This window comes from Camellia sinensis, chromosome 10 (assembly GCF_055761805.1).
Source record: "Camellia sinensis isolate YWXY chromosome 10, ASM5576180v1, whole genome shotgun sequence".
Lineage (NCBI taxonomy): Eukaryota > Viridiplantae > Streptophyta > Magnoliopsida > Ericales > Theaceae > Camellia > Camellia sinensis.
In genome coordinates this window covers 79163437-79187642 of record NC_138970.1, presented here as the reverse complement: position 1 = coordinate 79187642, position 24206 = coordinate 79163437, and the positions used below count along the sequence as shown (strand labels likewise).

General features: G+C 35.0%; 1 protein-coding gene across 27 annotated transcripts; it reads left to right on the top strand.

The window, feature by feature from the left end:
- The first annotated feature begins 9268 nt into the window (after positions 1 to 9268).
- On the top strand, positions 9269 to 23506 carry LOC114312234 (Acyl-CoA N-acyltransferase with RING/FYVE/PHD-type zinc finger domain-containing protein). Of its 27 annotated transcripts, none has more exons than XR_014342240.1 (22): positions 9269 to 9512; positions 9690 to 10507; positions 10912 to 10983; positions 11090 to 11294; positions 11432 to 11543; positions 14724 to 14816; positions 14947 to 15039; positions 15168 to 15260; positions 15351 to 15443; positions 15525 to 15606; positions 15683 to 15742; positions 15825 to 15877; positions 15979 to 16145; positions 17252 to 17465; positions 17627 to 17684; positions 17815 to 17871; positions 17999 to 18244; positions 21252 to 21316; positions 21448 to 21546; positions 21639 to 21732; positions 22930 to 23070; positions 23160 to 23506. XR_014342240.1 is itself a non-coding variant. In XM_028258434.2 (22 exons), the coding sequence occupies exons 2-22, from the start codon at positions 9707 to 9709 to the stop codon at positions 23283 to 23285; spliced, it is 2979 nt and encodes a 992-aa protein (XP_028114235.1). In that variant the 5' UTR covers positions 9269 to 9512; positions 9690 to 9706; the 3' UTR covers positions 23286 to 23506. The 27 variants fall into 27 exon arrangements, 23 of the variants coding, with proteins under 23 accessions (XP_028114235.1, XP_028114229.1, XP_082747815.1 ...); XR_014342239.1 differs by having other exon boundaries at positions 21445 to 21546; XM_028258434.2 differs by having other exon boundaries at positions 21448 to 21501.
- The last annotated feature ends 700 nt before the right edge of the window (positions 23507 to 24206 follow it).

The window sequence follows — 24206 nt, the reverse complement described above, 5'->3', positions numbered from 1 at the left end:
TGATAGTGTTTTATACTATACATTGGTAATTTAGAATGTACACATTTTGAAGTGTATCATATACAAATTATGACATTTGTGATATTAATTATCACAAAAATTATAACTACATTATTTTTAATTATAATTAAAAAAACATAATGAGTCATAACCAAAGACCTTTTGAATAGGTCAACCAATATCACAATAAGTTATAACAAACACTACAATGAGTACATCATAACTTGCGCATAGGATAATTGGTTGTTTATTATAAAATTTTGCTATATCCTATTATATTATGTAAAGTTGTGCAAAATACCGCATAATGTACTAAAACTGCACCGATCCGTATCAATTCTCCTACTAACTGTTAGTTAGTTTGATTCACAGTTTGAAATTTATAATCCGCTTTCGAAATCGCCTCCGCTCTACTGTAGTTAATAGATACATATATATATATATATATATATATTTTACTTCTAATTAAACATCAAAGTAAAAATCAATGTAAGAGAGATTTAAGATGTGAAATTTATTGCAAATTCGTGTTACATGTATGAAAATTATTATTTAAAATTAATTAGTATTATATATGAAAAGTATTTTGTAAATTAGTGTTATATATTATGCAAATACTTGATAATTGTTTAAGATTGTTTTTCAATAAATTGACAAATTGAAATTGTTCAAACTTCGATTTGGGAGTAAAATTATAAACTAAAATCTTCCAAACTGCAGTTTAGTTATTTGCCATTCACGATTTTAGTTTATAATTTTACCTCCAAATCGAAATGAATTGAATCGAGCACACCCTTAATATTAAGTGAAGATTGAATTTAGTGTTTAAATCTTTACTTATTTCTTTTTCCTTAGGCCATGTGTCCTTCGTTTCTATATATATATATATATATATATATATAAGTGAATAACTTGAAATTTGACATTGAATTTAAAAATGGAAGCTCTAATGATTGAGCAACACGTTATAATATTAATTTTTTGGATAAATTACACTTACTTCCCTTGAGGTTTTTGACAAATATAAGGACATCTTCTATGATTTTAATAATTACAAAAATCTCTCTTACTTTTGTTGACAATATCAAAGATTCTCTCAATTCGTTAATTTAGCAGAAACATCGTTACTTTTCTATCTAAAATGACTATATTGCCTTTTGAACTAATAAGCTATTTAAATGAAATTTTTCACTCACCTTGAGGTTTTGCATATATATATATATATATATATTATTAAAGATCCATACATATTTTAACTTAACATTCTAATAGTTTAATATAAGACCATAATAATTAATACAATACTTAACAAGATTTATTTCACACCATATAAATAAAGAAATATTTATCAATTTTAATTAATGCATTTATTTATTTTTTCTTTTCTTTTTTTAAGGTGAAACAAATGGATTATTTTTTTTTCTAGCAATTTGCCCTATTTTTTTTCATATGTAAGAAAATTATTTATCCCTAAATTGTTAAGATATTATTAACAAATTTTAATTTTTATCTTTGAGTCGTTAAATTTCTAATTTATGCATATTTAAAAAAGCTCAAGTTATGATTAAAAAAATTAAAAAAATAAATATAGAAGTAAAAAAAATCTAACTGCCTCACAATAGATTAAATTTTTTTAATAGGAAATGAAAGATCAAGAATCATTTGAGAATAATAAACAATTCAAATAATTTCACATTTCTTACACCTAAAAATAAAATTAATCCCTACTTGAATGGAGAAATTATTTTAGAATACTAAGATACTCAATTAATTTAGTGTATGATACTTAAAATATATATTTTCCATATTTATTTTTATCATTTAAACTATTTTCATTAAATTAATTTTAAAATTAATTTCTCACCTTCATTAACTGTTAAATTTTTTACTTTATTATTTAATTTCTTACCTTTATTTTGTTCAATTATTATTTATAGCGAAGTGTTATTATTTAATTTATCTAATTTTACTTCTTCTATATTTCTAATACTCATATAATTTTATAGACAATATTGAGAAATCAAACTCTAATACTAGTTTAAACATACAACAAAATAAAACACTTCCTAAAGAAAAAAATATATAAATGTAATTTAATTTAACCTATTAAATATATATGAAATTATTATTTATTTTTCATAATTTTTAATAAATTTAATTTCTTGGCTCTATTTTTTTCCACAACAAGTTTTTGAACTTTCATAAACAAAAAATAAAATAAAAATTCAACCATTAATGAAAGTGAGAATTTTTTTTAAAGATTTAATTTAATAAAAATAGTTTAAATGAGATAAATAAAGAGGAAGAAATAGATTTTAAGTATCATACATAGCAAATTAATTGAGTATTTTATTATTTTCAAATAATTTCTCCATTCAAGTAAAGATTAATGTACGGGGAGGAAATAATTCTCCTCGTATAATCCTGTTGACCAAGTCCACGCTCCTCCGTACGACGTCGCTTTATCACCTGAAAACACAAACGTGAGCTAGCCGGCGGGTGTGTGCCGGAAACCTCTCCGATGCCTAAGTCAGTAAGCTTGACAAATAGACAAAGTTTTATGCTCTCAGAAAGAATTGTATTCAATTACCTCCTCCAAGGTGATGCTTGTGAGCTTTTATAAGTTTCATATGGCACAATCCCAGTAGGACTTGTATTTCTCCATGTAGAGTCCTCCTAGGATTCATACTCTTAAGGATAATGCTTATCCTTTCACACCCTCCCCCACTGCTTAAACCAAGTGGGATGGTTTTCTCCCTAGCCGATCTACCACACGACCGAAATAACACTGGCTATGCTGAGCCACAGAGAAGGCCGAACTATCCTTAGCTCGGTCTTCTCCTTTAACTCATTACTTCGGCTGCCCCTGTTCAACCTTGGTGTGCTTAGATCAAACCTCCAAGTAACAAGTTTTGACCGACCTAACCAGATTGTCACGACCGGACTAATTCTGAAACCGGTCTTCCCAGAACATACTGCGACCGGACTTACTCTAAGACCGGCCCTATTCCGAGTTGTCTCTGGACCGGAGTAGCCTTACTCTTCCTTGGGCCGAAGCAACTATCTCTTCTTGAGCCGGAATAAACTCACCTCCTTGGGCCGAAGTAACTTTGCCTCCCCAAGGCCGGAGTATTCTGTACGGCCTTTTTACCTAGTCCACTGCGTTTTGGGCCTCAAAACCCAACTCGAAGCTCGGCCCAATTTTCCCAAAAATTACCCTCTCAATTAATTTTAATTTTAGGTGTAAGAAATGACAAATTATTTGAATTATTTGTTATTCTCAAATGATTTCTTGATATTTCATTCCCTATTAACTAATTTTAATTTATTATGAGACGATTAAATTTTTTTTACTTCTATTTTTATTTTTAATTTTTTTAATTATGTAAAAAATATTAGCCTGTGTTTTTTTAAAAATATGTATCAACTAGATGTTTAATGATTGAAAGATAAAAATAAAAATTTGATAATAATATATGATTAAGAAAAAAAAATAATTTTTTTACATATGAATAAATAAGTAATGTAAATTAAAAATAAAAAAATAAATCTATTTATTTTAGGAAAATTTATCAAAAATCCTATTTACCAAAATATTAATATATATAGTCCCACATTTATTCTATTAGATGGGCGAGTCATGCGTGTTAAGCCTTCTATACAGCTTGGTCCCGTTTTGAAATTTCAGAATATTGTGGCGGACGAGTTTGCCCTTTTATTATTGCCCTGGGTTAGGGGGCTGATTGGAGATTTTGGTGGATATGTTGTTTGCCGTGTTTGGTAAATCGGATCCCAATGATTCTGGGTTGCGAGAATTCGGGGGAGGGGTTAGGATTTGTGAGCGGCGGCAAATTATGACACTTCCAATGTGATTCGTATTAATGTGATATTTTAATGATGAGATATTTTTTAAAAAATTAAATATTTTTTAGTATATTTTTTTTAAACGTGATAGGTGTAACTGTTAAAATAGCTTATAAATTATAACTTAACAGATTATAAATTATGACTTTAATCAGAAGTTGTTAATTTGTTTGGTGTAACTGTTGGATTATAGATTTAAGTTGCTGAGTATTGTTTGTTAAATAAGCTGTGAAATAACTTTTTCAATTAATTTTTATTTTTTGTTTGTCTACATTTCTCATAAAAATAATAATAATAACCTATAGTCCATTTGAGTCCTTTTCTATTTTTAAAAAAATAAAAAATAAAAAAATTTAAAAGTATAACCATAAATTAACATGTCCACAGCAGAAGCTGATAATCAGAAGCAAGGGGTGAGCAGCTTCTCAGAATCAGCTTTTTTGAGTTAAAATAAGCTGTTAGAATCAGAAACTGTTTGAAATAAGTTTAACCAAACAGTCCAAAATAACTTTTTCAAAGTTAAAAGCCATAAGTTGACTCTGAAAAGCTGAAACAAACACCCTCAATATGACAGGTATGGTGTGACACTCCAAAATTTTTACTCATTTTTAGTGTATTTTTTTCAAATGTGACAACGTGACTGGTATGTTGTGACATTCTAAAAAAATTTAAAAACTCGTTAATGTATTTTTTTTAAACGTGACATGTGATACTCCAATGTAGTGGACCTAATTTGATTGAATTATTGCGTCTCTTCACGTCACGGGCCAAAAAATAATTAGTAAAGAATTCACGTCCCCACACTACGAGTGTTGAAAACAACCATACTTTAAAAAGTTACTAGTGCGCTTTTCAAACAGTGTGACACACAAACATTCCACAACCTTCCCCGTATATTGTACCAACAGTGGCAAAACAATCAACAAATAATTTAAGAGACCACTTAGTCACCAAAAAAATATTTAGGACCTTATAGATTACAATTCTACAAAACGGGATTTATTGGTCAATTCTCTTTTATTTTAACTTTAAAAAAAAATTAAATAATAAATGCATTACTTAATAAATTTTAAATTATTTATGTGGTGTGAAATAAGTCTTATATTAAGTTATTAGGACGCTATCTAACATTAATTTTAGAGAGATTATTTATTTTTGGATAAATTATAAATATACCCCCGAAGGTTGCTTAAAATACAAATTAGCTCCCGTGGTTTGAAAAATTACAAATACCCCTTATTATAATTTTTTATTTGACAAGATTAGCTGAAAAAATAAAATTCATAATTGATTTCCTATACAATAATAAAATTAACTAAATTATTAATTGAAACATATTTTTAACATTATTAAAAACCATTAATTAACTTAATAATTTATTAATAAAAGGGGCAATTTGTTATTAAATTCGAAACCTCAAGGGGTGAAATGTAATTTTCAAAACCACAAGGGTGATTCGTATTTTAATAAAACCTCGAGGGGTGTATTTGTAATTTACCCTTTATTTCAAAGTATTTTATTAATAATTTTTTTTTGCATTAAATGATTTAATAATATCTTAACAATTTAAATATTTATTTTAATATTAATGAAATTTAAGAATTTTATTAAATAAGGATAAAATATGTATACATTTTTGATAATATATGCAAAATCTCATGGGAGGTGAGTGAAATATCTCATTTAAATAAATAAAATAATTAATAGACAATTTTATCATTTCTTATATGATATTAGCACGACATCAACAAATTATGTTAAATAATCTAACAGTAAAGAAATCTTGATAATAATTTTAAAAATAAAAAAAGTTAGTATAATTATTGAACTATAATAGATATCCCTATAATTATCATAAATTTCATTAGAGGGAAGTGTAATTTATCTTAATTTATTTATTATTTATATTTTGCTTACTGTTGCCATCAAACATCGCAGCATGGGAGGAAACGAATCCCATGCGGCTTCGGCAATGTAGTTCTATTTTGTGTCATCAAATCAACACCTTTTTTAATGGATTTGGACTGTCTCAGGTGTAAAATCGTATTATACAGTTTAATTCGGCTTGTTGAGTTTATTTTTAAATATTTTTTGATAATTTAAATGATTCATATTTTAAAATTTGTAAAGTATATTACTATTGTAAAAAATTAAGTTAATTAGATAATAAAAACTATGTGTACAATTAATTTTTTTACAATCTATTTTTTATACAAAATTAATCCTAATATGTGTTGGTTATTACCAATTAATTTAATTTTTTTTATAAAATTAATATTGATGATGCAGTTTGTAAAGGTATAACGGGTCGGACTGATTCACGCTCCTTAAGCCTATGTCCAAATGACTAAGCCCACCTAAAGACCTGCACAAGAGTTCAATGGGGAATGGGGAGTCCCCCAACGAACCCTCCGACGAGCAAGTTAAAGAGAGAAGTGGAGTGTAGAGATGGAATAAAGATAGAAAAGCTTAACATTCTTCTTGTTTTCAACGTCCGCTTATATCCTTTGGTAACCATTTCGTTGTCCCTTCTGACCTGTCACCTTGGCCAAAAGTCTTTGCTGTACCTCACCTTATTCAAGGTGAGGGCGTGCTGTCCTGACAGAGAGCTGTTGTCGTAATAAATGCTGTGAAGGGCTGCATTAATGTCATGTCATGTTGACTTCCAGCCGCGTTGGGCCTCATCAGTTGGGTTATGTATTGGGCCCTAAGTGGTAGACTTAGGTTGTTCATAGTGGGTTATGGCCTTTATGGGCCTACCCACGTCAGTAGTTCCCCATTCCCAAGTGCAACTTTAGCCCAACGAGGGGAATAATGAGGAAGATGGAGGTTGAAGGTCGAGTGAAAGGAACGACCGACCAGAAATGGCCGAGTGGAGGGACCGACCGTGAGGAGGGCTGAGCGCGATGGGTAACCGAATGGAGTGACCGACCGTGAGGAGGGCTGAGCGCGATGGGTAACCGAATGGAGGGACCAACCGTGAAGAAGGCCGACCACGAAGGGTAACCGAGTGGAGGGACCGACCGTGAGGAGGGCCGATCGCGATGGGTAACCGAATGGAGGGACCGACCGTGAGGAGGGCCGATCGCGATGGGTAACCGAGTGGAGGGACCGACCGTGAGGAGGGCCGATCGCGATGGGTAACCGAGTGGAGGGACCGACCGTGAGGAGGGCCGATCGCGATGGGTAACCGAGTGGAGGGACCGACCGTGAGGAGGGCCGATCGCGATGGGTAACCGAGTGGAGGGACCGACCGTGAGGAGGGCCGATCGCGATGGGTAACCGAGTGGAGGGACCGACCGTGAGGAGGGCCGATCGCGATGGGTAACGGAGTGGAGGGACCGACCGTGAGGAGGGCCGATCGCGATGGGTAACGGAGTGGAGGGACCGACCGTGAGGAGGGCCGATCGCGATGGGTAACCGAGTGGAGGGACCGACCGTGAAGAGGGCAAACCGCGAAGGGTAACCGAGTGGAGGGACCGACCGTGAGGAGGGCCAACTGTGAGGGGTAACCGAGTGGAGGGACCGACAGTGAAGAGGGCCGACCGGGAAGGGTAACTGAGTGGAGGGACCGACTGTGAAGAGGGCCGACCGCGAAGGGGAACCGAGTGGAGTGACCGACCGCGAAGGGTAACTGAGTGGAGGGACCGACCGCGAAGGGTAACTGAGTGGAGGGACCGACCGTGAGGAGGGCCAACCGCGAAGGGTAACTGAGTGGAGGGACCGACCGCGAAGGGTAACTGAGTGGAGGGACTGACTGTGAGGAGGGCCAACCGCGAAGGGTAACTGAGTGGAGGGACCGACCGTGAGGAGGACCGACCGTGAGGAGGGCCAACCGCGAAGGGTGAGGTGGCAGGGTGCGGGGCTCGAGAGGCGGTGGGCCACGTGATGACTTGAAGTGGAAAATACAGGGTATGGGAAAGAGGCAGTGAATCGTGGTCGACTGCATCGGGATCCGTTACCCTTATGACGACCCTCTCGTCATCTCTACCCTCCTCTCTAACTACAAGGTCAGACGGGTTCTCGTCGACAATGGTAGTTCCTCAGACATCATCTTTCTCAACTGCTCTCGCCAGCTCAAGATTGGGGAGGAAAGTCTGTCTCATCTCCAAACCCCTTTGGTCGGTTTCACTGGTGACCGTATAACCTCCGTGAGCTCCATCGATCTTCCTATCACAATCGGCGAGTACCCGCGGCAGACCACAAAGTTGCTCACCTTCTTTGTTCCCCTCCGCCTACAACATCATCCTTGGTCGCGCCGTCCTAAATGCTTTTCAAGCTATCACATCAACTTACCACCTTACTATTAAGTTCCCCACCGAATTGGGGGTCGGGACAGTGAGAGGCGAGCAGACAGTTGCTAGGGAATGTTATGTTGCCTCACTCAAAGAAGTCAAGCTGAATGAGGCAATGATCATTGAAGGGCTCGACGTCTGAGATGAGGATGAGTTGGTCAGAGGGGAGCCTGTGGAGGAGCTTGTTGAGGTTCCCACAGACGGCGCCAACTGATGATGCAGTTTGTGAAGGTAGAACGGGTCGGACTAATCTACGTTCCTTAAGCCTATGTCTGAATGACTAAGCCCACCTGAAGACCTGCACAAGAGTTCAACGGGGAACGAGGAGTCCCCTAGCAAACCCTCCGACGAGCAAGTTAGAGAGAGGAGTGGAGTGTAGAGATGAAATAGAGATAGAAAAGCTTAACCTTCTTATTGTCTTCAACGTCTGCTTATATCTTTTGGTAATCATTTTGTTGTCCCTTCCGACCTGTCACCTTGGGCAAAAGTCTATGTTGTAGCTCACCTTGTTCAGGGTGAGGGTGTGCTGTCCCGACGGAGAGGTGTTGTCGTAATAAATGCTATGAAGGGCTGCATTAATGGCGATGTACAGTGGCAATAACTTTGCAGATCTTTGTTTGTTGATGTGGCTTGCTCTTTACTTGCCACGTGTTTGAATATCATTGGTCCTTTATGTCATGTTGACTTCCAGCTGTGCTAGGCTTTATCAGTTGGGTTATGTATTGGGCCCTAAGTGGTAGGCTTGGGTTGTTCATAGTGGGTTATGGCCTTTATGGGCCTTCCCACGTCAAATATGCTTAACAGATTTTAAAATATAAACCATTTAAATCATTAATATACAACTTAAAAATAAGTTTAGCTCTCGTTTAGAAACATGCTAATTTAGTAACTTTTTAGCTATTTGGCTATTTGGTTAAAATGTGAACTAAAAAAACTAGTATGTTTGGGATGAATTTTTAATTTTTTTAAAAAAGATATGCAAAAAGTAAAAAATTTTGTTTTTTTAAATTTTTTTATATAAATTGTTAAATTTTTAACTAATTTAATAACTTTTTAATTAAAAGAAATGTTTCCAAGCCTTAAAGGGCCCGACAACACTCATCTAATCCGAAATCGGCCCTCAGGCAAGCCAGTCCCTTTTTAATTTTTTAATTTACAAATCCAACCATTTGTCTCCCTCCTCCGAATACAACACCACCCTACACTCTGCCAGTCGAGAGACCCATCATCGTCTTCTCTCTCTCTCTCTCTCAAAATTCATTATTTCCAAGACATTGCTCCAACTTTCTCACCTCAATTCGAACCCATCTAAACCTCTTCGGAACGATCCATTCCTCGAATCCCCTCGTAATAGTTCCGTAATCAACTCTCTCTCTCTCTCTCTCTCTCTCTCTCTGTACATGTACATGAAATTAGGGTTTCATTTGTCATCCTACAGATATCTATGAATCGATTTCGTTTCTTTTTTTCCCTCTAACGTTTGTTTTTGTCTCAGATCTGTATCTTGAACGTTGCATTTGTTGTTCTCAGGAGTGCGAGTATAGATCATGAAGCGCGAGTTAGCTTTCGCATTGCAGACTCAGTCTCAACTCACTGGTTCGCTGGGTCGAACCCGAGCGTCGAGGTTTCAGATTCAGGGTGATGACTTGAACGGTGTGTCTGAGGATCCAAGCAGCAAAAGGATCAAGGATTGTGGTTTGAACGAATCGGAGTTGAAAGAGAAATCGGAGAGAAATGGTTTGATTGATCAGAATCAAGAGAGGAAGGTATGTGGTGGTAGTTCATGTAATGGCATTACTAGATGTAGGAGATCCAGTAGGTTAAACAAAACAGATTCAGAGTTTGAAACTGAAATTGGGGACAAATCTAAGTGCAATTTGGTAACTCTTAATTGTGAAGACCAGAACAAGGGTGAGTTGGCTGAGACTTCAATTAAGGATGATTTGAAATACGGAAACAAAAACCCTAGTGTGCCAATGGTAGTGGATGAGTCTAATGGGGTAAAAAACAGTGAGAATAAGAATAAGAATAAGAATAATGTGCCGGTTAAAGTTCCGAGGAGATTTACGAGGTCAGCTTTGAAATCAACATCAAATGTGGAACTGGTGGAGTGTTCGTTGTCGGCCGCCGCTGGGTCTAGATTGTTCGATGGTGATGAGAATAAATCAGGTTTGAATGCTGAGGTGAATGAAAGTTCCGTGGTTAGTGCTTTGGAGACTCCAACAAAGAAGTTGGAACTGAAAATGTCGAAAAAGATTGCATTGGGGGGGAAACCTAGTTCGATTAAGGAGCTTTTTGCGACTGGTTTGCTCGAGGGGTATTCAGTTTTTTACAATGGTGGTAAGAAGGTAGACTTGCTACTCTAATTCTTAACTTTTCTGCATAATAGTTAATTGCTGTAAATGCAAATATTGCCATCAATGATGGTGGATAACATAGAAGCAAGGCATTCATCAAAATCTAAATACTCACTTGTGTGCAGTGTGTATAGACATGCATGATTATGTCTTTATAGGAAAAGGGCCTTTCTTTGAAAGTGTAGTAGGTCTCACAATCAGTTACTATGATGGTTTCAATTTTGCTTGATGATCTCAGTTGTGATGATGGATTTTCACCATAGTCCCAATTCTGTGCAAATGGGCCGTTCAGTTTCAATTTAGATACAGACATGCTTTCTTGTTTGTTTGTTACTATTAATAGTCAAAATGTCCAATTCTGGCTTCAAACTAAAAAAATGGTATTCTGATTATAGGGACTTGCTCTTCGGGGAGTGGTTAAGGACATTGGGATCTTGTGTTTTTGTAGTTTGTGCAAGGGATCCAGAGTGAGTATTTTTGATTGTTATTTTAATTTACTTTAACAGCTTTCTTGGCAGTTCCTCTCTGTCTCTTGAGTGTGGCTAACAGTTTGATTTTTTATCATACATGTAGGTTGTTAGTCCTTGTCGATTTGAGATCCATGCTTGTAAATCAAACAGATGTGCATCATATTATATATACCTTGAGAATGGGAAAAACCTCCTACAGGTGTTGAAGGCTTGCAAGGATTCTCCTCTGGAAACGTTAAAAGAAACGATTCAGAGTGTCATTGGTTCATTGCCTGAAAAGGAACCTATTATTTGTCAAAATTGCAAAGGTGAGCTTTACTATTTATAACTCTGTCCCTTAACATGTTTGCCTGCAAAGTGACTTGATAGAAAAAAAAGAAAAAAAAAAGAACTCTGAACCCTCCCCAACTGAGTGTATAGCATGCTGGTTTTTGTTAATTTCAAGGGTCTTTTCTAGCAACATCTGCTGAGGTGAAGCAACTTTGTGAGTCGTGTGTGGTTTCAAAGAACTTGGAAGCCTCCCCATGTGATGCAACTGAAACTGATACAAATGCTAGGTATGCTTTGTGTAGCAGTTATTGAAATGACCTTCTTGCTTATGTTTCAATCTTGAATTCGTTGGTGTTTAGTTCACAATAGATTGTATGTTTCCTTTGCTTTTACAAATTTAGATACACTAAAATATTGATGGTTATAGGGTTTTAATTTGAGATTAATGCGATGTAATGTCTTCCACACAAACATGATGAACCAACACTAAGCCACGATCAATGCATGCGTGCTCTAAAATCTGTATGAATGCGAACTTACCCTATAAACTAATCCCAACGCTTACATTTACAAAATCAACCACATAGATCAACAAGATCTTTACAAGACCTTAAGAATCATCAAGAAATTTGAGTAGGGTATCGACTATATGAAGCCCTAAGTCTCTCCTTCACTTGCAAGTTACAATGCATGCATGTCATGAGTTGGCAATACATAATAAGAATAGGCAACTATATGAATGGAAAAGAGAAAACTTAGATACATAGGGCAATAAACTTTTTCTGAATTCTGTTCAGATTTGATCAGAAAAAGCTAAACTGACATAGCGCGTTCCAATGAAGACATCTCCCATTTGGATAAACAATCTATTGGAGTTGGAATAGATTGTTCATGATAGAACATTTTGTGGTAAAATGAACCAGGACAATGTTTGAACAAGGAAGCTACTGCAAAAACTCCTAGTCACGAAACAACACCACTCTAGTTGAATGAAGTGACCATGCGTTCCAATGAACCAACCAAACAATGGGTTTGAACATTAAAGCAATATGTTCGAACGGGCAATTCATTGATGCACAGTTTATTAAATCTAATGCATTGATGCACAATTTATTAACTCCAACACACAGATAAACCAAATCAAATCTATTAAAGGTTAATTCATTAGTTAATTTATCCTATAGTTCAAAACTAAATTATTTATGGTTCAAAAACCAATAATACAATATCCCAACTAGGTTATCAACATAACATAAACATGGTGTGAATGCAGTGCATGAGTTATACGTTTCCAAATAAGTCTGTCAAAATCTGCTATAAGCTGTAACTGGAGTCTTCCAATTTCAATCTTGCACTATAGAATTTGCTCTTGTGACTTAATTAATGCTTCTAAGCATTTACAGACTCAGCCATTTGGAATGTTATTGCCAACAGAAAATTGACCAAGGTTACATTGGACATTTTTCCTCACAACCGTCTTCCGCAATTTCATGACATAACGTGAGAGAAAAAATTTACAGCAATATACTCCAAATTATGTTCTGTTAAACAAATTCCAAAAATTATGAAATTTGTCAAAAATCTTCAAATAACCTATTTCTCTGCAAGACTTTGTTAAACAGGAAATATCATAAGTAGCATGTTATGTAGAAATAAGAAATAAATATTTTATCGGTGTTATATATATATATATATTATCTTTTCCCTTTTTGTCATAAATTGGCAAAGTATAGATAAGAATTATGAAGCATGGAATACACAGATAGTGAATCAAATCAATGAATTCCAAAATAACTGTATATAGCATAACGGATAGAAACTATGAACAACTATCATATATGGATGAAGAGTTTACTTAAAAACTAAAATTCGAACATCTAACTACTCGTTCTTTTTATGCTACATCAGCGTGCTTAAGGCTTAACCTGTTAAAAGGCTTGCTTTTGCATCTACATTACTTTCAAAGACTATAGCTGAGCAAGACATACTTGCTGTTGCGCATGGAGTATTTTGAGTTTTATGTCTTAGAGCATCTCCAATAGCCTAGCCATCTCAACTTTTTAGCTAATTTGCCTATTCTAGTTAAAAAAAAAGAAAAAAACTGAAGTCTAAGAGTCTCAGTTGTGGCTAGCTTGCTAATTTGAAGAATTATTATAGTAGCTAGCCAAATGTGGTTAGCCACTATAGACTATACAATAGTTTTATATCATTATTATATTTTCTTGTCATTGCTACTTTACTAAATCGTGCATTTATATCTGACTCTGTACGTTAAATTTAAAAAAGAAAGAAACAATATACTTTACTAAATCGTGCATTTATATCTGACTCTGTACGTTAAATTTAAAAAAGAAAGAAACAATATTTAAAAGGTTATTATCTAAAACAAAGAGTATTGTTGGATGATGTATATGAAAAGTGGCTAGTTAATATAGAGAATGCATTCTTGGCTAGTTATTTTAGCTAATATTACTGCTATTAGCTTATACTGAAGTCCCCTCTTTCCCAGCAACATTACGTCACAACCAATGAGCACCCGGGGCTGGTTTATTCAGTTCATTATTCTATATTGAAGAATATGTGGATGAATTTTTACCAAGATTTCTTCCCCCTTAGTTTGTTGGGAGGGATTTAGAATTTAGTGCTAGGCTGAGAGCTATTTATTTCTTTCTTATATGTTCTCATTTGGGATCTCTCAGATCTTTGGAAACCAGTCTTGGCTTTGAGAAAGTTCACAATAACTATTAAAGCATGCATTTTATCACAAGATAAGAGTCAAGGGAGGATAAGAAAAGATAGGACCGCTTGGTTAATTTCTTTTCCTTTGAGGGAGATTTTCTTTACTCACTCTCTTGGCCTGCTTAGATACATGGAATTTATGGCTGTATAGTTCCGATGATGTTTGTCAAACTTTTTACTTTGCTAGTTAATTTATTTTTTCTCTACTGAGATTTTTTATTTATTAACTGGAGTACAAAATTTATGATATGTATTCATTGTTGTCAATTGTGAATTGAATAGTGAATCGTTTTGCTAAAATCGTGAATCGTATCAAATCGTGAATCATAAGATTCTTTTTATTTAATATGATATATAATTCTATATATTTATATAACTATAAAAAAAAAAGTGTTTAAAATAAAGTAAATTACCAATATCACTAAATTATATATACCTATAAAATTACATATATTAATATAACTAATTAATCTCTTGTATATATCTTCATAGTTTGGCGAAAATGATGTCGTTTCATACATTATGCAAGCAAAAATAAAAATAGAATTGAATCGCAGTGAGTCGTGTGAATCGTATGATTCACTCAATTTCCGATTCTATAGCACGATTCGAATTGTTTTTTTATGAAACTTGTATCGAATCGTATAAATCGAATCACAAATCGTACGATTCTAACAACCATTAATATATTCTATTTCCCTTTTTTGATATCAACTGGGTTATTTCAGGTCCTTGAAACCAGATTTGACTCCAAAATATTCTGGAAATTCTTCAGTAGATATTTTTTCACAAAATAAGAGTCAAGTGAGGATAACACGAAAGTTGGTGTCTCTTCTAGTAAACTTCATTTTCCATTGACCAAGATTCCTTTTTCTTTTCAGTGAAAGTTAATTATAGTTAGATATCATATTTCTATCTATTGACATGCTGCTTTTGTCTGGGCTATTTTAGTTCCTCAAGATCAGCACCAGTTGCACAGTCCTCTGCAAGTGCTTCAGTACGAATTTCTTCAAAAATTAACAGTCAGGGAAAGATAACAAAAAAGTTGGTATCTTTTCTGGTTTATTTCTCTTTCCTTTCTGTGAGATTTCCTTATCTTTGCAATGGACCTAAAGAAATCTATTTAGTGAAATTCAATTTATTTCTTCTAATATGTCTGTGTGTTATTTGAGGTTTTCAAAACACTTATCTGCTCGAAAGTCGTACGGAAGGGCTTCAGTGCGTGTTTTATCACAAAATAAGAGTCAACGGAAGATTACGGAAAAGTTGGTACTTCTATTCTATCAAGTGATGTCAGGTTATTATATCTGTTCTCTTTCTCTCTATTTTGAAATGCTTTTATCTGGATGTGTCAGGTCATCAAAAGCTGCTTTCATTTTGAGGTCATCAAAAAGTGCTTCTCTATGTATCTCTCCACAAAAGAAGAGTAAATGGAAGATAACCAAAAAGTTGGTACATAATTCTATACAGTTTCATTTTTGTTTAGTGCAGTTGTGCATGGTATTGATCTTGTGATTTCTTTTATCTAGAGATCTGCGGTTTCATAAATTGGTTTTTGAGGAAGGTGGATTACCTGATGGAACTGAAGTGGCATATTATTCTCGCGGGCAGGTTGTTGATATAAATAGTACGTGCTGCATCTGTTTAATAATTTTAATCTTGTGAAGTAATAATTTTTCGTTGACAGAAATTGCTTGAGGGTTATAAAAGGGGCCTGGGGATATTTTGTCGTTGCTGCAACTCTGAGGTATTTTTCTTATCTTAGTACACTCAAGCCCTTTCTCAATATTCCATTAGACGTATTCAATTTCTTTGTAATTAATGAGCAGGTCAGCCCTTCACAGTTTGAAGCTCATGCTGGTTGGGCTTCACGCAGAAAACCGTATTGTTTTTTCTTCCCCCCAGCTTTCAAATTTTGTCAAGTTCCTGATTCTATCTGTTAGTTATTTGTCATTTTTTGCCTGACGTATATGTTGTCCACAGCTATGGATGCATTTACACATCAAATGGGGTGTCTCTCCATGAATTTGCAATATCCCTATTGAAAGGTCGTAAGTATCGTGCTAAGGATAGTGATGACCTGTGCATCATTTGTGCTGATGGTGGGAATCTCTTGCTTTGTGATGGATGCCCAAGGGCATTCCATAAAGGTGAAATTTGAATTCCTATGAAATGATTTGTTTTTAGCATTTTCATCATCTTAAGTGCTCTTATCTCCGAGTTTTTGTATTTCTTACTGAATGTCATTTTGAATTTATATGTTTTTTAAATGCATTTTTTTGAATTTCTATTTTGTTTTTACTTGAGAAAAGAAATTTTTTGTCTCCAATTGCATTGGTGTGTAAACCAAACAAGGCACTGAAGCAAGAAGATGAGCTTTCTTATTTAGATAGTGCTTGCCTTTTTGTCTTTTACACAGAGTGTTTAGGCCCTTACTCCCTGTGTCTTCTCATAGAATAATTGCAGAGAAAGGAGCAAAGAAGGAAAATTTTGTTTGACGCAATGTGTTTGGTATCAGTCATGGTTCCTATAATTTCTGAACTGTATTCATTGATCTGGCAAAGCAGTGTCATATTATCTAGAAGTTTAAAGTAATAAGTGGAACTTTGGTACATAGGCAGAAGCATTCAGTTAAATCCTGTAGGACTTTTTAAGGGCAATCTTACAACATATATATATATATTTTTCCCATTCTGTAGTATTCCTAGATTTAGCTTAGGGAAATTGCTCACTCAAGCACTACCTAAATGGTTACTGTCCTGGAATTTTGTTAGCGAACTAGTACTGAGTGATTCTTTTAAGAAATTTACAAGCTTCCTTTATTTTATTTTAATAATTTAAATGGATTTTACTATATTTATGCCTATGTAGTCTACACCAATGGCACATTTTTCTGTTCCAGCATCCATTTTCATCCATTCGTTGGGCATCTGGTCCTTTAGTTATGCTTCAGATATTTGATGGACCTCACAGTAGGTACTGGAAATCAAAATCAACTGACAAATTGTATCAAAAATCAAAAACAATTGCTATAAGGTTGTCAATCGATTCATTCATTTTAACCCTCAGCCCTTTTTCTTTTTGGTCGGGGTGTAGGAGTACCTGAATTTAGAAATTATGCAATGTGATTCATGTCTGATTCTTTTACTTGATTGCCCGGCTTCTTTCCTGTAGATTGTTCTGGTTGCCTCTCTGAATTGATTACAAGGTGGTGATCTGAGTTGATTATAATGTGCATTCTCATTGGTCCCTGCAGAATGTGCATCGTTATCAAGCATTCCTCGTGGTAAATGGTACTGTAACTATTGTCAGAATAAGTTCCAAAGGGAGAAGTATGTGGAGCATAATGCTAATGCTGTAGCAGCTGGAAGGGTTTCAGGAGTTGATCCTATTGAACAGATAACAAAGCGATGCATTCGAATCGTAAAAAATCCCGAAGATTCTGAGGTGGTTGCATGTGTTTTGTGCAGGTACTGGTCAAGCTATCCTAGACATATTGTTAAAGCTTAGATTTTCTCCAAGATTTTTATTGCTGTTTGTTATGACATTGTGCTTATATTTCACTTGTGTGTGCTAAGTTTTGGAGTTAATATAATCCTGAGTATTTGTTTATCTTGTTTGGTTCATTTAGAGGTTATGATTTTAGCAAATCTGGATTTGGTCCTTCCACAGTTATTGTTTGTGATCAGGTACTCTGTTCTTGATGTTAGTATTTTCCTCAGCTTAGTTACAAAGCAATTTGAATATGGAATGCATTACTTTGAATCTCCTCATGCTTATATCTGAATAGCTAGTATGTTATTTTTGTTTCTTTCTCAGTGTGAGAAGGAATACCATGTTGGCTGCTTGAAGAAACATAAAATGGCAGATCTAAAGGTGTGCACACATATATTGTTTCTTGTAGTTTGATCCTAGTTTATTTTCTAAAGGAATTTCCATTTTTCTGCACAGCTTACCTGCTACTATATTTCTGGATCACAATTTGATGTTAATTATGCAACAGGAATTACCAAAGGGCAAGTGGTTCTGCTGCATGAATTGCAGGAGGATCTCTTCCGCTTTGCAGAATTTGCTGGTTCGTGGTGACGAGAAGATTCCAGATTCACTTTTGGATGTTATAAAGAAGAAGCATGTGGACAAAATTTCTGATACTATCACTGATTTTGATGTGAGATGGAGGCTTCTCAGTGGCAAAATTGCTTCTCGTGAAACTAGATTGCTGCTCTCAAATGCTGTTGCTATATTTCATGTAAGTACTGCTTGTGCTGTACCTTGATGCTTAATTCATCCAGTGATTTATTAGTTGCCTATGGTGACCAATGGTGATCCACATGTTAATTTACATTTGATGCGAACAGAATTTAGTAGTATAACTGGTTTTTGGTTGAAAAATATATGTTAAATGCCCATCTCTTTGCTTGCTTCCTTTTTTTTTTTGTTAAGTATCTCTTTGTTTAATTTAATATACATATGGCTGCATGGATTTATGAATTAACATATGCATGTTTGTGCATATATGTGAGAAGATTGCCATATTAAAATGCATGTACTCTTTGCAAATTTTTTGTGTGGTTGGTCACATAATAGTGTAAATCCTTCTCGTGCCTGTTTTTTTTGGACGTTGTTTTGGTAATATACAGTGTGTAGAATATCGTTTTTGTTTGAAAAGCATTGGACTAATTACCCCTTCCTATACATAATTTATTGCCTATACATAAATATCTGGGGTGTCTTAGAATTGGGGGAATTTAGATAGTGGGCACCCATAATTATGATTACTTCTAAATGAACCCACCAATTATCTCTCTACACCCACAATTTTCGTAATCTACAAACATTATGAGGTGTAGAGAGATACTTTAAAAATAAAAAAAGTAATCAAGATTCAAGACAAAATATAAAATAATTCTCAACGTCATGAAGGTGCATATCACATAACATTCCAATTTTCAAAGATAAAATAATCCACATTCAATAAAATAAAAATAAAAATAAAAACAAAAACAAAAACAAAAACAAAAACATAAAAACTAAACATCTAAAACATAAATATCCAACAAATACTAATATTTTGTGAATAATTAATTATTTGTAAATTTTTTTTAGTGTATTTTTTTTAGTTAATTAATCAGAATCAGAATCTATTTTTTTTCTCCTAACAGATAAAGGGGAAAAAAAAAGACTAGTAGTACATTGTATTAATTAATTATTTGTGAATAATTATTTATTTGTATTTTTTTTTCAGTGTATTTTTTTAGTTAATTAATCAGAATCAGAATCAAAATCAAATCAAAATCTATTTTTTTTTTTTAGTTCATTATTTTTTATTTGTATTTTTTATTTTTTGTTTCGAACGGGCTCAAAGGCATAATTGAAAAAAAAAAAAAGGAAAAGAAAAAAAAGGGGGCAAAACAGAGCGGTCGAACAGCCAAAAGAAGAAGAAGAAGGAGAGAGAGAGAGTCAGTCGAAGTTGAAGCCAAAAAAAAAAAAAAACAGAACCGAAGAAGAAGTCGAAGAAGACGAAGAAGTTGAAGTCGAAGAAGAAGGCCAAAAGAAGAAGATGGCGAAGAAGAAGAAGATGGCGAAGCATACCTGCGAAGTCGAAGAAGAAGTCGAGCAGCCCAGTCGAAGTCGAAGTCCAAGGCGGGGCGAGAGAGGAAGAGACGACACAGATTAGGGTTCAAGCGCACCTGTTAGATCAGATCTAGCTGTTAGAAAATCAAGTGCGCCTACGGCCTTGCGCCTCTGCCGCCTGGTTCAAGTCGCGTCTAAGTCGCGCGCCTAACTCAAGTCGCCTTGCCTGGGACCTGTCCAGGCGCAAACGGTGCGCTTCGCTTCGCCTTGCGCCTTGGCGCACGCCTAGGCGCGCTTTTCACAACACTGGGTAAGGTCATACTGAATGGAGTTGAGTACAATAAAAGAATACTACTTGAAGATGTGTAAAATAATAATAATAATAATAAAGAAGAAAAAGAACAGTTTGCATAAATCTTCTGGTAAATCTGTGTAGTTTTTCATGTGCTTGGTACGTGCATGGTATGTGCACTTGCCAGATTTGGTAACTATAGTTAGCCTCATTGACTGGAGTTTGAATCATTGTTACTCTAATCCGACTTGAAAGAGAGCAGATGGGCATTGGATTTGTTAATTTTTTATTTTTATTTTTTTGGTGGGGGTGTGGCTGGGTTTTATCCACTACCAGTGTGAGAGACTTCTTGTAACCCTTTTCTGATGGGCTTATTGGGGATCTGCTAGGGGCAAAGGAAAAGAATGCCAAACTCACTGGTTATTATATATAAGATGTGTGCTTCAAAAGATCAGGTGAGTTATGGAATTTAAGGGATTTAAACACCTTTAATCTGGTGGGCGTTGGAAAAATAAGTAATTTTGTAATTTTTTATAATCAAAATTGGAAGTCTCCTTATGGGTCTCTACAGAGCTAAACACTCACCTAAATGCTCATTTTCAGAGTTGAAGTTGGGCTACACAATTCATCTGTTTTTCATTGCCAAGCACGCGGGGAGCAAAGTTTTTTCCCTTGAACTTTTTCATACCTTTTGAGGGAGCACATAAGGAGAGTATGAGCCTGATACTTGTCTTACAAAATAATTTACCACATTCTTTCAGGAGGATATGTTCGTCTTGACAATGTTGTGTGTGTAGGTTTATAACCTCCAACTCCCAAGATAGCCCCCAACCACCACATAAAGAGGTGCACAACAAAGGAAAAAAATTGAAGAAAAAGAATGCATTACTATGATATTGTTATTGGTGTTACTGAGTTTGAGGGCAATAATGTACTAGGAGTTGGTTGCAGGTCTTTGATGAGATACTCATCCAAGACATCTTAGGAGTACCTACTCCAGTCAATCCCCTTCTACCTTTAGATGTTTAAACTTATTCAAATATCACACTTCATGTCTACCAACATACTCCAGTGGTTTTCCTTTCAAGATACAAATTACTATCAATTTGATTGGTTTATCGTGATAAATTTTGTTAGAATGGATTTCTTTGATTGAACCTTCACTGGATTTGCATCTGTGTGGTTAATGATTGATTAGTTGAGTTTATTACATCTCATGTATTGTGTCATTGAATATACATGGCACGTAATTTTTTACTTTTAGACTTCAAGAGGATTTTCTGTTGTGTTTGTTTTGATACATCTTTAGCATTTGTAAAAGAGCATTTTTAATTACTTGAGAAATGCTTAGCAATAAACCAATTTTTAATTTACACATACTTGTGCTCAGGATTGTTTTGACCCTATAGTTGATTTAGCAACTGGACGCGACTTTATTCCATCAATGGTTTACGGGTAACCATCGGACCTTTTGGCTTATATTATACCTGTTTCTTTTTCCCCATTGCACTGTTATATGTTTATGTTTTTTCCGTGCTGATTAATTTCCATGAACTTAAGCATTGTCTTTGTTTCTCACACAGAAGAAACATCAGGGGCCAAGACTTTGGAGGAATGTATTGTGCAGTATTAACAGTCAAGTAAGAATTTTTCCGACTTGTTCTTTATGTAACACAAGAAGGGAGGTTAGAATTTTTTAAATTATTCTATTTTTAAATGAACCTGAGCATGTTTGCTAGAAAACTGTTAATAACAATCTCCTTTACTGATCATGCAGCTCATTTGTTGTATCGGCTGGAATCTTCAGAGTTTTTGGACAGGAAATTGCAGAGCTACCTCTAGTTGCGACATGTAATAGTAACCAAGGCAAGGTGAGGTTAATATGCTCTGTTTCTGGCACACATGCATATAATTTATGTATTGAACCATGAGATTAAATCCCTTATTCTAGGAAACTGGTTTTGCGTTGCAACTAAATTTCCTATATATTGCCTTGGTAGTGGTACTGTAACACACCTGCCTTTTTGACGTAGGGGGTTTTGTCCAGTGTGTTCACCTCAATTTGTACCCTATTTGAGACTAAAGCAGGCGTGGTGGCAACCTCGTCTTAAGATAACGTCTAGGCAATAAAACTTTAAGCGCACCTGACCGCCTTTGCCCATAGAGAAGACTAAAGTCTTTGGGGAGTTCTATGGAGCAAGTCTCCCATTGTTTCCGCAAATCAGTTTTCCAGCCCGCTATGTTTATTTGAAATATGAGCCACTAAAATTTTTTGAACCGCGAGATTAAATCCCCCGTTCTAGGAAATTTGTTTTCTTTACAAGTAAATTTCCTATATGTTGCCTTGTTGGTAGCGGTACTGTAGCACATCTGCCTTGATTGGCTTCATTGTTGGATGCCTGGCTTTTCACAAGAATATAATAATTCTCATACGTTTCCTTCTTGCTGTCACTTGAAGATGCTAACACTTTGCAGTGATATATTGAGTAGCCACTGACATATTTGTGACTGGTGACAATTAAGATAGTAGATAGTATTTGTGTCCCCGCCATGTCCATGTCTTGATTTTATGAAATTTTTTTGTGCTGACTTGCCTATATGGTATCATTATCATATTCATGTCTTGTCTCCACATTCAGATCCATTACTTAGCTGTTGTCTCATTCAGGTGTTGGAATACTAGTGTTTATTTGACACTAGGACATTTGTACATTAGTGATGATCAAATGACTTGACATTATTGAGACCACAAATTTTTTAGAACTATTTCAGGATTTCATTTTCCCTTGTTCATACAAAGCTATCACCACAAGTTCCTCTGAAAATTGGTAATGACAAAGTTAAAATGTTACATTTTGAGAATATCAGTTTTTGTAATGAATTGACATATAACCTTGCATATTTCTATTGTGAATAAGCAGAAACATAATAATTAGTATGGTTAAGTATATTTATATAAACTATTAAGTTATGACTTTTCTGATTTTTTTTTTTTGCTCAAACATCAGTTGCATTCGTTGTTGGATATACTAATACAGTTTTACTTACCCCAATCAATCCTTAAACAGGGCTACTTCCAGATACTATTCTCCTGCATTGAGAAACTGCTTGCATTCTTGAACGTGAAGAGTTTGGTGCTCCCTGCTGCTTACGAAGCAGAATCCATATGGACAAATAAATTCGGCTTTGAAAAGATACCACCAGATCAAGTATGCATGTCTTCACAACTCATCTCCTGCTTGTTCTTTCTCGAACCGTTCTTGACATAAATTTTTTTGATTTGTCTTTTGTTCTGCAGCTTAGCGAATACAGAAAAAACTGTTGGCAAATGTTGACCTTCAAGGGAACATCTATGCTACATAAAATGGTTCCCCATTGTAATATTATTCAGCAAGACATTGATATATCTATGGAAACCAGTTGAATGCAGTGAAGCAACCTACCAACAAAAAAAAAAAAAAGAATGCATTGAAGTCCATTTTTTTTGACAGGAGGCTTCATCTTCTAATGTAAATTGGTAGGGTATTTTGGTGAGATTTAATTATTGTCAACTGTGTCAACAAAACATTGGAAATGAGATGGTAGTAGTAGGGAACGTTTATGTGGTTGTGATATGAACAAAGTTAAATGGTTTCGTTGTTGATATTTTTGCTTGCTAATTGTATCTTGTAATTTGTTAGGCTAGGTTTACTATTACTTATTGCAATTTGATCCTATGTGCCAAGTGATATAGGTTTCTAATGAACTTCTGAGGTTTTGGTGTTAGTTTTGTTGTAGGCAATACATCAAAAACCTGTTCTTAAAGAGTTGAATCTCATATCAAGGTGCAAGTGGCTCTTGGCTAATAGGCTAAACACTACTGGGATTATCATCTTGTGCTATGGATCAGTCAACAGTAATTTTATTGTGATAAGTTAATGGTCTGAGTTGAAGCAAAGCATCATCATTTTAGAGAATGTGGTTTAGAACATACCTAGTATTTTAGTACTACTTTACTTTAGGGTAATTCTATTTGCACACTACACAACTTGGTACGCCATTTTTTCAATATATACCACACATTTTTAATTCTTTGATTTATTTTCGCTTTGCACTATCAATTTTCAAAAAATCTTAAATTGACTTCATCTTCTTCAACTCTCTATCTCAAATCCTAATCCTAACCATCATTGTTGGTCGCCACTCCCTCTCCGGTTGCCTACCTTTCTTGCTGCTGCCTACTCTGCACAACCTCTCTCTTGCTCTTGTTGCCGCTGCCATCATTCTCTTTGCTTCTAAGGGCAATGTGATTAATGCGGGCTTATACTTCCAATTCCACATTAACCATGGACTAATGTCAATGTGA